Source organism: Manis javanica, chromosome 9 (assembly GCF_040802235.1).
Source record: "Manis javanica isolate MJ-LG chromosome 9, MJ_LKY, whole genome shotgun sequence".
In the NCBI taxonomy this organism is placed as follows: domain Eukaryota; kingdom Metazoa; phylum Chordata; class Mammalia; order Pholidota; family Manidae; genus Manis; species Manis javanica.
Window position 1 is genome coordinate 27,607,697 of NC_133164.1, and position 12,854 is coordinate 27,620,550.

Here is a 12,854-nt window from a genome sequence, read left to right on the forward strand (position 1 = left end):
AAGCAAAATAATAAAGCTTTGAGTAAACAGGAGAACATTCATGATTTCAGTGTAAGGGAATACTCCTCAAATAAGACACAAAGTGAATAAACTTAAAAGAATGATAAATTGTACTACATTAAAATTAATAATACTATTTACCTTTAACCCCCACCCATAAAGAGAACTAAAAGGTAAGGTACACAGTGTAAAGATATAACATATATAATTGACAAAAACTTATAGCTGACTACATAAAGAACTACTAATTAGTAAGAAAACCCCAACATAAAAAGGGGCAAAAGACCTGAACAGGAATCCATAGAAGAGGATATACAAATGTTCAATAAATGAATGAAAAAGTATTCAGTCTCACTAGAAAATACAAATCAAAACCACAAGACATTACTTGATATCAGACATCATAACAATATCAAGGGTAACAAAAGAAATCCCCATCCACTGCTGGCAAAGGTGTACAGTGGTAGAACCATTTAGAAATGAATTGGCACCATCTAGTGAAGTTGATGGCAATGTTTTGCAAGCATCTTCTAAGATGCCCCTAGTGGTCCTTGTCTCCTGGTATTAACATTCTTGTGTAATCCCCTCCTACTTGAATGAAGCTGGACTCAGTGACTTGCTTCCAATAAACAAATCATGGCGAGAGTGATGTGATATCACTTTCAAGATTAAGTTATAAAAGACTGTGATTTCCATATCGCTGGTTCTCTCTCTGGAAGTTCATACTTGCTCATGGTGACAAAGCAAGCTACTATGTTGTGGGATGTCCACAGTGACGTCCATGTGGGAAGAAACTTGAGGGTAACCTCTGGTTCACAGCACACAAGAAAATGAACCCTGCCACCAACCACATGAGCTTAGAAACAGATTCCTCCCCAGCCGAGTGTCACAAAGTCTACAGTCCTTGACTGAAGACTTGGGGACAGCCCTGGGCCAGAGGACTCAGTTAGGCTGTGGCCAGATTCCAGACCCACAGAAACTGTGAGGTAACATTGTTTTAAGCCACAAAGTTTTGTTGTAACTTGTTATGCAGCAATAGCTAATACATATGTAAACCATGCTAGATTGTGTTAACCCAGTATCAAAGCTCCTGTCCGTGTTTGAGGACAAAGCTTCTCAGGATCTCTTTCCCTGTAGGAGTCCCAGTTTGTTGCCAAGCACAAGGAACTCATGTAAGACAGGAGACACAAGTGTCCCAGGTCTCAGTCCTCAGTCTTCTTTTGTCTAAATTCTGTTTGGTGATGTCAGCCAGAATCACGGTTTTCAAACTTACTCCACAAGTCCCCTCCATCTCTGCTGGAGGAATTCCATCCTTCTAGTTGCCAGACCAAAATGCTTGGAGGTTTTCCTTTTGATCCTTGAACACTCCACAGAGAAATCCTGATGGCTCTACTGCTAGGACATGTGCTGAAGAGGACCACCTCCACTGCTAACTTTCCAATCCAATTCCTCATCTCTTGCCTGGATTCCTGAAACAGTTTAATTTACACTTGCCATTTCATAGTCTATTCTCACCAAATGCCATGGTGATACTTCCGTAAGTAAGTCAAATCATGAACTCTGCTGTTTAAAATCATGAACAGCTCCTATTCTAGACAAAGTTCTTGTGGCCTGCAATGCCCTTCATGACTCTGCCATGTCACCTTGGTGCCCTGTCTCTGCTACTCTTCTCCTTGCTCCCTCTGCATGCAGCCACGATGGCCTCTTTGCTCTTCCTCACACACCTGAGGCTTGTTCAGCCCTAAGCCTTTGCACAGGCTAGTCCCTTCTTTTTCCAGCAGCCTTTCTCAAAGGGGGTTCTGCAAATTACCTAGAGGACTGATTCAGTAGGACTGGGCTTGAGAATGTGATTTCTGGTAAGTTCTTGAAATGCTGATGTGGCAACCATACTTTGAGAGCTACTACCCTAGGGCATCCACTGTATGCAAAATATTAAATTCTGTCCTATGCATCTTGATAATTATTATGTATCATCCTAAGGAGAACTGTGAAAATAATCACTGGCACCATTTGTGTTCGATAGAACTCTGGGTGAAAGAGGCTGGGCAGTAGCTTTAGGACCAGTGCTCTTCCTCCAGGTCTTTGTTCAAGTGTCAACAACTTAATGAGTGTCCCGGAGGACCCTGCTGAACAGTGTGCTCCCCCTACTCTTGCTCTCTCAACTCTCCTTTGATCTTTTTTTTCTCCTGTAGCACTAGCACCTAACATTCTGTGATTCACTTGTTTACGGTTTACTGTCTCTCTCCTCCCAACTAGAATGTAAATCCAAGATGCAAGAGCCTTTTTTTTTTAAACACAAAGGCTAAACATTTTTAATATAAATATTTGAATTGAAAATGAATCTTTTAATTTCCTCAGCAGAGCATAAACTCGTTTTATAACATACTAACTTTACCACATGTGCTCATAGGGAACACAGCAGTGGGAAAAAGACGTGAAATCAGCTAAGCCTGGATTCCAGTCGGCTTCACTATGTACTAGTTAAATGCTTATGCAAAGTTGTCACATTTCTCAGGCTCAGGCATTTATTTTTTAAATGGTTGTAACAGTAGGTGATTGCTAGATATTTTGCATACATTTGTCTCATTTACTTCTAATAACTGTATTCTCACCATTAAGAAGTGCTCAAAAAATATTACCTGATTGCTGTCTCATCTCCTCTGGCTCACATCTCATCGTGCAAGCCACTTAAACACAAGTCTTTTAGTTCTAGATAGTATTATATGTAAGAGCAAACTTTTTAAAATTAGAAATCTCTAATGACCTTAGGTAGAACTCTATTTTAAAACTTAGGTTAGGCAAAGGTTTTAATGTTTTCTAACATGTATCAAATGTAATGGAGAATAAAGTATTTCAAACCAAACTTCCATAGAATATTAAAATCTCCACTGACAGTGTTTCTGGGCAGGAGGCTACTTGAGTTCTGCTGGCCCTGCTAAATGGGACATAAATTTTACTGCAGAACTAAAACTTCACACTTACCAGAAGTATTTTAGGAAAAAAAATAATTTTTACAGATGTATTCTGTTCACTTGCTTTAGATATAAAATGCCCTGTAAAAGCACATAGCAACAATAACTGCTTTCGTAATTGTAGTGAATCATATAAGGTGTGTGTTGCACATTCATGCATGACTTGGTATTGCTGAAATAGTCTTTATTTCTGAACATTCCAAAACAGCAGTATACACAGTAACAAATATTAATTCATATACCATAAGAAAGCATTCATTAGTGCAAATGGGTTTTGTAAAAGGTCTATCAAAAAGATTTATTTGCTTTAAAATGCATTCATTTCCAGAAGCATTGTTAATAAAACATTACAGTTTCATCCTCTGTAATAAAGTATTGAAAATCAATTGTGGTACAGTAGCAAACATTGCAGGTATTAAGTGCAATGAGCTTGTGATGACTTTATAAATATGAAACCCATGTGTGACAATAAATTAACAATGAAAAAGACGAGACTAACTCTGCTGTTTGGCTATCTCCTTGCAATGCTTCAGATTATGTTGTGCTCATTCATCATAAAATTATGTCTCTCAAATTGTATGGTGGATTTCTGCTGATATATCCCTAAAGCTAAAAAAATAGTACCTTACCACAAAAATATTTTTATGGCACAAAATTTAAGTTGTTCCATAGTGGTTCACATAGGTGTAAAAAGAAAAATAAAATTCCTGTAAACTATAAAAAAGTAAATTTCAAAACATATGTTTATAGAACCTAGTTGTAAATACACAATGTATTAAAATACAGAACATGGAATGGGAAGATATTTAGAACACATAAGTAAATTGATCAAGTTACTTTAAAAAACTCATGTGGCAAAGAAAGCATTATTGATACATCTCAAATCTTTAAAAAGGATTCAGGTACATAGCAGTTCTACAAAAACTTCCTAGATCTAAGGGTCACAATACTGCAACCATAGATTTGAGAATGGTGCAGTATCTCAGGCAAATATTTAAGTGCAATAATTAGTCTCTGGCGATCGGTTCAGTGAAAAACAATGCAGTAAATATGTTAAAATGCTAAAGGAAAGAATGTCCTGATGGCCACTGTTACCCAGCCAGCTAGGTAACACACCCTCATCTCCCCTTCTTTCCCAGTCTTCAAGGGCACATAACTGCATTAGTAGCAACCGTCTCTCCAGTTCCCATCCCTCAGAGTGCTCAGTGAAGACAGAGGCTTTGGAGGCTGAAGGAAACTACAAAGGCATGAAAAAAGAGGAAATAGATTATTAATACTCCGGTGAGTCTCATCATATACTTTGTTCTCCCATTTATGCTCTTCCACTCCAGTAGTGAGCATGTGGCCATTCTCCAACAGGCTCTTCTGCTGGAAGCCCCAAGTCAGCACAGTGCCAAGCACACTGTATCTGTACAACTGGATATGCAATGTAAGTGGGAAATGATCAATATCCTTAGTGTGTAAAGAATACCTTAGAAAGAAAAAACTCAAAAAAGTGGCCTAAAGGAAATGGTTATTTCATTAAATACAAAAAAGCAAATCTTTGACTGTTAGTTTGCTATGATATGGGCAGAGATTTTTAAAAAGAATAACACCCAACGTTTGTCTAAGTTTAGGGAAACATATCCCCTCATATAGTCTGGTGGCAGCCTTTTCAGGACGCTAGTTTGGAGACATATATCCAAGGGTAAATAGATGGGCACAGTAACCTATATTTCAAATAATGTGATCTACTCATCCATAAACATAATATTTACTGGAGAAGAATAAGTCAGAATTTATTGAACATGTACCAAAATGATTTCTATATAGGGAGTGGGATTGTGGGTCAGTCTTTTATTTACTTTTGTATTTTTCAATAGTTTCAGAATGTTTTTGATCTAAGTACCTATTCTAATCAGAAAGTAAAAAGCAAAACTCTTTATGCACTGGCATGTATAAAGTCACCATGTCCCTTACCCACTTTCATACTGACTCCCTCCTGCTCCATCTTCCATGTTCTAATTTCTCGTATGACTTGTCGGTATTGACTGCCTCCCTTGTGTCATCTTCCAAGCCTTCCAACCCATTTTCATGGGATATTTTTTGACCTAACTAGGATATCTAGTTCAAGAAGAGCACATCATACTTCTGGGAAGATAGCAGTGTAGAGCGAGCCTGACCCCACCTCCTCCCACCTTCACCCCAAACTACAGAGTAGTTCATCTTGAGGAAGAACTGAGGACTAAGTAAACACAGGACAGCAAGATCACAAATAAAACCCCAGCAGGAGACACAGTAATGGAGGAACCCCCCAACCCCTAGAGCAATGATCTGAGGTGGGAAGGGATATTGCTGAGGGTCAGGGATGTAGATGCCCTGTCCTGGGGCATAGAAAAAAAAGCCATATTTATAGGTGCATCTAGACTATAAATGAAAAATTCCAATGTATTGATCAAAGCACCTGATGTTGGAGCTCTCCCCAGATCTGAGGACTGGCAAGTGCTACTGTTTGCATTCCTTCCCCACACTGAAAGTGACATGGGGAGCAGGGTTGGGGCACACACACTGATCCCAGGCTTGGTCTAGGTGGCATACCAGGTCCCACCCACATCCAGTGCCTCAGTTAGTGCATCTGGGCTGTAGCTACCCAGAGGTTGGGGAGCCAGTTGCTTCTGAACCCTGGAAAGTGTAGGTTGGCCACTGTTGCACCGAGGACACTGGCCCAGTGGCTGCAGAGATGGGGCTTCTTTCCAGGCCATCATCTCTTTGGCAGAGCTGCCAATGAACCTTGGCCTGAGAGCCAGCAGCTGTGGGACAGGGATTCCCTTGGAGCTACACCCAGGCACATGACTACACCGAGGGCATGGAGCTGGTTGCTGACCACCCATGAAGGACACGACTGAGCTACTGCTGCCCTGCAGGTGCTGAGCTCATAGCTGCACAGGAGGGGCTTTCCTGGAGACTGAACCTGGATCTGCTGCCTCCCCACCAGCGTGGACCTCATCAGTATGCACCCTCTCCAGTTGGGACCCAGCAACCACACCCTGGCTCACGCTCACTAGGACTCCAGCCAACCAGCCAAAACCACTGGCACACAACAGCCTCTTAAGGGGCCTTCCTGACACGAGGCAATCATTCAAGACTGGGAGAGGTCACCCTTTCTATCAAGTCATAGAATTAAGCACAGAAAGTCAAACTTTTTTGAAGAAGTGACAGCTGAAAACTTTCCCAGTCTAGGGAATGAAACAGCGAGCCACGTCCAGGAAGTAGAGAGAGCTCCAAACAAGAAAAAAAAAAGGAGGTCCACGCTAAGACACATCATAATTAAAATGTCAAAGATCAAAGACAAAGAATATTCAAAGCAGCAAGAGAAAAGCAGTACATTAACAGTAGTACACTAACAGTAGGGGACTTAAATCAGTGGATAGATCATCCAGACTGAAAAAACAGTAAGGAAACGGTGGATTTGAATGGCACATTAACCAAATGGAATTAAAAGGTATATACAGAATATTATATCCAAAATCAGTAGACTACACATTCTTTTCAAATGCACATGGAACATTCTCCAGAAAGGATCACAAGTTAGGCCACAAAGCAAGTGTCAATAAATTAAGGAAGGCTGAAATCAGATAAAGCATCTCTTTCAACCACAATGATATGAAAATCAAGTGCAAGAAAAAAATGGAAAAAGCACAAACATGTGGAAGCTAAACAGCATACTACTAAACAACCAATAGGTTAATGAAGAAATCAAATAAATAAAATACTTGGAGAATAATGAAAATAGAAATACGATAGTTCAAAGTCTTTGGGATGCACACAAAGCAGTCCTAAGAGGCAAGTTTATAGCAATACGGGCATACCTCCAGAAGAAACAAACATCTCAAATAAACAATCTATGTTGACTCCTAAAGGAACTAAAAAAGGAATAAAGCTCTAAGTTAGTAGGAGAAAGGAAATAACAAAGATCAGAGCAGAAATGAGTGACGCTGAGCCTGAAGAAAACAATACAAAAGATCAATGAAAGTAAGAGCTGGTTCTTTGAAAGCAAAGTTGATAAACTTTTAGCCAGACTCATCAAGAATGAGAGGACTCAAAATCAGAGGTGAGGGAGAGAACCAAGATGGCGGCGTGAGTAGAGCAGCGGAAATCTCCTTCCAAAACCATATATATTTTTGAAAATACAACAAATACAACTAATCCTAAAAGAGAGACCAGAAGACACAGGACAACAGCCAGACTACATCTACACATGTGAGAACCCAGCACCTGGCGAAGGGGGTAAGATATAAGCCGCAGCCTGAGAACCCCTCACCCCAGCTCCCGGTGGGAGAAGAGGAGTCAGAGCGGGGAGGGAGAGGGAGCCCAGGACTGCTAAACACCCAGCCCTAGCCATCGGCACCGGACCGCAGACACAGTGTGTGCGTGGGGTGCTGGAAACTAGGGAAACAGGACAGTAAGACCTGTGAGCAGGTCCCCGCAGCTGGCGTACCCGGGACAAAGAAAAGCAAGTGCTTTTTGAAAGTCTTAAAGGGACAGGGACCCCACAGCTGGATGGAAGTGCCCCAGGACACTTAGCCTAGCAGCTGGGAATCATGGAGAACTCTGGGCACCCGAACCCCCACAGCGCAGCGCGGAGGCCCCTCACTGTGATAAACAGCCTCCCGCCTGTTCCCCCTCCGATGTGGCTCTGACATATTGGAGTAGCAGCCTTAGGCAGGACACGCCCACAGCAACTGCAGAGCTAAACTCCATAGCGGCCAGGAAAGATCAGAGGCCCTGTCTGCACGCAGCTGCCCAGCACAAGCCGCTAGAGGCCACTGTTCTCCCAGGAGAGGAAGGTCACAAACTGGCAAGAAGGGACTTTCTCTTACCCAACACACGCACCAGCTCCCCACAAATATATCTATCACCATGAAAAAGCAGAAGAAATTGATACAGACCAAGATCACAGAGGCAAACCCTGAGAAGGAGATAGACCTAACCAGTCTTCCTGAAAAAGAATTAAAAAGAAAGCTCATAACGATGATGATGGAGCTGCAGAGAAATATGCAAGTGCTAAGGGATGATGTCCAGAAGGAGATTACAGAAATGAAACAATCTCTGGAAGGATTTATAAGCAGAATGGATAAGATTCAAGAGGCCATTGATGGAATAGAAACCAAAGAACAGGAACGCATAGAAGCTGACGCAGAGAGATAAAAGGAACTCCAGGAATGAAACAATATTAAGAGAACTGTGTGACCAATCCAAAAGGAACAATATCTGCATTATAGGGGTACCAAAAGAAGAAGAGAGAGAGAAAGGGATAGAAAGTGTATTTGAAGAAATAATTGCTGAAAATTTCCCCAAACTGGGGGAGGAAATAATCGATCAGACCACGGAAGTGTACAGAGCTCCCAACAGAAAGGACCCAAGGAGGACAACACCAAGACACATAATAATTAAAATGGCAAAGAGCAAGGGCAAGGACAGAGTTTTAAAGGCAGCTAGAGAGAGGAAAAAGGTCACCTATAAAGGAAAACCCATCAGGCTATCATCAGACTTCTCAACAGAAACAATACAGGCCAGAAGAGAATGGCATGATATATTTAATGCAATGAAACAGAAGGGCCTCGGACCAAGACTACTGTATCCAGCATGACTATCATTTAAATATGAAGGAGGCATTAAACAATTCCCAGACAAGCAAAAGTTGAGGGAATTTGCCTCCCACAAACCACCTCTACAGGGTATTTTAGAGGGACTGCTCTAGATGGGAGCACTCCTAAGACTAAATAGATGTCACCAGAGAAAATAAAATCACAGCAAAGAAAGCAGACCAACCAAATACTAACTAAAGGCAAAAAATAAAATCAACTACCCACAAAAGCAGTTAAAGGAAGCACAAAAGAGCACAGAATTAAACAACCAACATATAAAGAACGGAGGAGGAGGAATAAGAAGGAAGAAAAATAAAGAATGACCAGACAGTGTTCAAAATAGCTCAATAAGCGAGTTAAGTTAGACAGTAAGATACTAAAGATACAAACCTTGAACCTTTGGCAAGCACGAATCTAAAGCCTGCAATGTCAATAAGTACATATCTTTCAATAATCACCATAAATGTAAATGGACTGAATGCACCAATCAAAAGACACAGAATAAAAGAATGGATAAAAAAGCAAGACCCCTCTCTATGCTGCTTACAAGAGACTCACCTCAAACCCAAAGACTATAAGAACAAAGAAAGACTTAAGGAACAAAACAGCAGCAGAATCATAGAACCTAAGAATGGACTAGCAGTTACCAAAGGGAAAGGGACTGGGGAGAAAGGGAGGGAAGGGAGGGATAAGGGTGGAGAAAAAGAAAGGGGGTACTACGATTAGCATGTATAATGTGAGGGGGGCATGAGGAGGGCTGTGCAACACAGAGAAGACCAGTAGTGATTCTATAGCAACTTACTACACTGATGGACAGTGACTGTAATGGGGTTTGTTGGGGGGACTTGGTGAAGGGAGGACCCTCGTAAACATAATATTCTTCATGTTGTAGATTAATGACAGCAAAATTAATTAATTAATTTAAAAAAAAAGATCAGAGGTGAAAGAGAAGTTACGACCAACACCACAGAAATACAAATGACCATAAGAGTATTATGAAAAATTACATGCCAACAAATTGAATTTAGAAGAAATGTCCTAGAAACTTAGACTCTCCCAAGACTAAACCAGGAGGAAATAAAAAATTTGTTCAGACCCAATACTAATAATGAAATTGACTTGGTAATGAAAAAACTCACAACAAACTAAATTCCATCACCAGGTGGCTTCACAGATGAATTCTACTAAACTAAGTTTAAAGATCTACTAAACGTAAAAAGATCATTCACCATATCAAGTAGGATTTATCCCAGGAATGTAAGGATGGTTCAATATCTGCAAATCAATCAATATGATACACCATATTAACAAAAAGGAAGGACAAAAAGTGTATCTTGTTGAAGAAACATTTAACAAAGTTCAACATCCATTCATGATAAAAATTCTCAACGAAGTGGGTGTAGAAGGGACATATCATAACATTATAAAGGCCATATATGACAAAGCATAATCGGTATGAAAAGCTGAAAGTTCTTCCTCTAAGATAAGGAACAAGAGAAGGATGCCACTCTCACCATCTCACCAGGGAAACTGACAGCCCCAGCAAGGTATCCCTCAGATGCTTCTAAAGCAGGAGTATTGAGGGAGGGTGTGCATGTGCACATGCGCCTAACATATTTTTGCTCATTTTGATAAAAATGTATTTATTCAATAAATATTTCCGATCCTGTCCTGTTCTAAGCATACTTTTTGGTGCTGGGAATTTATATCAGTGAGCCAAAGAATCAATGGCCTCCATTCCGGAAGCTCACATCCTACTGAGGAGAGCCAAACCATTAATTAGTAAGTAGAGTATATGGCCTGTCAGATGGTGACAAATGCCATGGGGGAAAATGGAGAAGGGGAACCAGAATACGGAAGAGGAGTAACAGCCCTCGCAGGAGTTTCCATTTTAGAGGAGTCACCTGAGCAGACACCTGAAGGAGGGAAGGAGCAGGCCACACAGGTAACTCAGGGAAGGAAAATATGAAAGCTCTGCCGATGGAGCTTACCTCGTGATGCAAAACAAAAGCACTCCACGCATCAGGAGTGAAGGGGTGAGGGAGGAGGGGCAGAAGATGAGACCACAGGGAAGGGCACCTGACCACACAGGGACACCCCCGTTCCATCACCTTCCTGAAGAAGGAGGTCACAGTCAGGCCATGAAGGGGAGGAAGACCTACAGGTCAGGCTGAGACCAAGGAGAAGTCAGGATGGTCCCAGAGCACTTTCCAATTTCAAACTGCAAATGAGTTTCTGAGGACAAACAAACAAAAGACTTTACCTTCTAACGGGTTGTGCAATTTTGCTTCGAGGCAGGTTACTCCCATTTATTGCCAGTGAAGGCCTTGGAAGTGCACTGCGGCCCATTATCCCAGAAGCTGCTGCTTTGTTTGGTGTGGGGATTCCTGTGCTGGAATACAACTGTAAGCCGTTGGATAAAGGCATGTTACTGCTGCCTTGAACGGTGGGACTCACATAGGCTGTGGCTTTAAGAGGCTGCCGGACAGACACTGGGAAATGTCCCACACTGTGGAGTCTGTGTTGAAGCTGTCCTGGGGATGGAACTAGAAGAGAAAACGACATGCATGTGAGAGAAAACTCCTACTGCTCTCCAACTCAGGAAGAGTGCATTGGATTCACCAAAGCTGGTAAGGTTGGAAAGGGTAGTACAGATATAGAAGTAGATAAATGAAATGTAGGGTCCAGACAGTATTGGAAAATTCTAATTCTTGGTAAGAGTCTCCCCTCTTCTGTCAATCAGCAACAATAGCCACCTAACTCTTTGAAGCCAGTTCTAACAAGTCCCTTTCCTTTACCAAATTTGATCATCTCACAGGACAATTTCTTCCTTGCTTGCCTGGGAGACATTAGGAATAGTCTGGGATGGTTTCATGAAAATAAAACAGGGGGACAATTTAATAGCTAATTACAGAAAGGAAGACAGAGGTGACATCAATAGACTACAGATATATTTCTTAGTTTTTGTCATGGTATTTACTTATCTCATAGGGTTGGTGGGAAGACTGAGTTAACTCAAAAGAAGTCTTACAGAGGGGGGGCCTGGCATTTAATAACCATTCAACATGAACATTCTGGAATATGTTCCATTATGTCAAGTGTACTCCAAATTCTATAACTATTAGGATGAATGAAGTTAGCAGAGTCACTGAATATATCAAGTTCAAAAATTGTGTTTCTAAATACCAGAAAACTAATAGAAACTAAACCTAAAAAGAAAAAACACCAAGAACACTTTAAAAATCATATACTTAGGAGTAAATTTAACTATAGATGTTTAAAACCTCTATTCAGAATGCTACAAAACTTTGATGAGAGGTATGAAAGAAGATCTAAATAAATGAAGGAATGTTCCATGTTAATAAATTAGAAGACTTAATATCATTAAGATACGAAATCCCCTAAAATTTCCCTTAGATTTAATGATATTCAATCAATACCATTTCAAATTAAACTACAGAAAAGTCATTCAGGAAAATAGTCCTATTAATTTTCCTATACACAAAATAGATAAGCACCCTTGATTTACAACTGATAAGAGAAACCAGTTAAAATGAACAGGCATAATTCTCATTTTAAAAATGAATCAGAAAGGATATATACTTCGCTCAAGAGCTTATGATTAAGAAAAGACTCAAGCTCAAGTCGCTGACTATTCCAGTGCTCTTTTGTCTGTCTCAGGCTCCCTTTCCAACACTATCTTACCTTTGTTCTTCCTGGAAAGTAAAATGGCCTGGAACTCAGAATCTTCATGATAGAAACTCAGAATGCATAAACACATTCACTTACAATGTTTAGGAACAGAAGTAAAGGAGAGCAGAATCCTACTATCTGACACAGTTTATGACTGACCCGTTACACGTGACACTCTTCACAGTTTTTTTCCTTTCATTATTAGGCTTGGCTTAAGATAATGATTCTATTTCTTTTACATTTATTAACTGGAATTCTACTGCAAAGAAGAATTTATTTATTCAATTAAGTATGGATCCACAGTTGTTTCTTTTACTCCATAGGTTACAATCCTTTAATGTATGATTTTTATTCTGTGTCTCACATTGTCCCAGGTTTGGTCACTAGGAACTTTTTCATGTTGTTTCTTATGTCCTTTGACATGTTCCCATCATTTTTTGAGCACTTCCACCAAAACTGGCCATTCTTTGTAGTGTACATCCTATTCTATTTTAGATTACATACATTTTTTCTGGCATTCAAGTCATGCTATAATTAACCTACAGTGAGAGTTAGCAAAAAT

At 40.4% G+C, this 12,854-nt stretch overlaps 1 protein-coding gene across 4 annotated transcripts in view; it reads right to left on the reverse strand.

Moving 5' to 3' along the window:
* Positions 1–283: 283 nt before the first annotated feature.
* Positions 284–12,854, reverse strand: part of SLAIN1 (SLAIN motif family member 1) — a 53,731-nt gene continuing 41,160 nt past the window's right edge. The window contains exons 7-8 of one of the 4 annotated variants that reach the window (XM_017653304.3): positions 10,863–11,145; positions 3,043–4,209 (exon numbers count right to left, since the gene is read on the reverse strand). In XM_017653304.3, coding sequence (XP_017508793.2) covers positions 4,134–4,209; positions 10,863–11,145 — 359 coding nt within the window. In that variant the 3' untranslated portion in view covers positions 3,043–4,133. Of the gene's footprint in view, positions 4,210–10,862; positions 11,146–12,854 lie in introns of all 4 variants that reach the window. The other 3 variants (XM_037010296.2, XM_073212465.1, XM_073212464.1) reach the window with 3 other exon arrangements.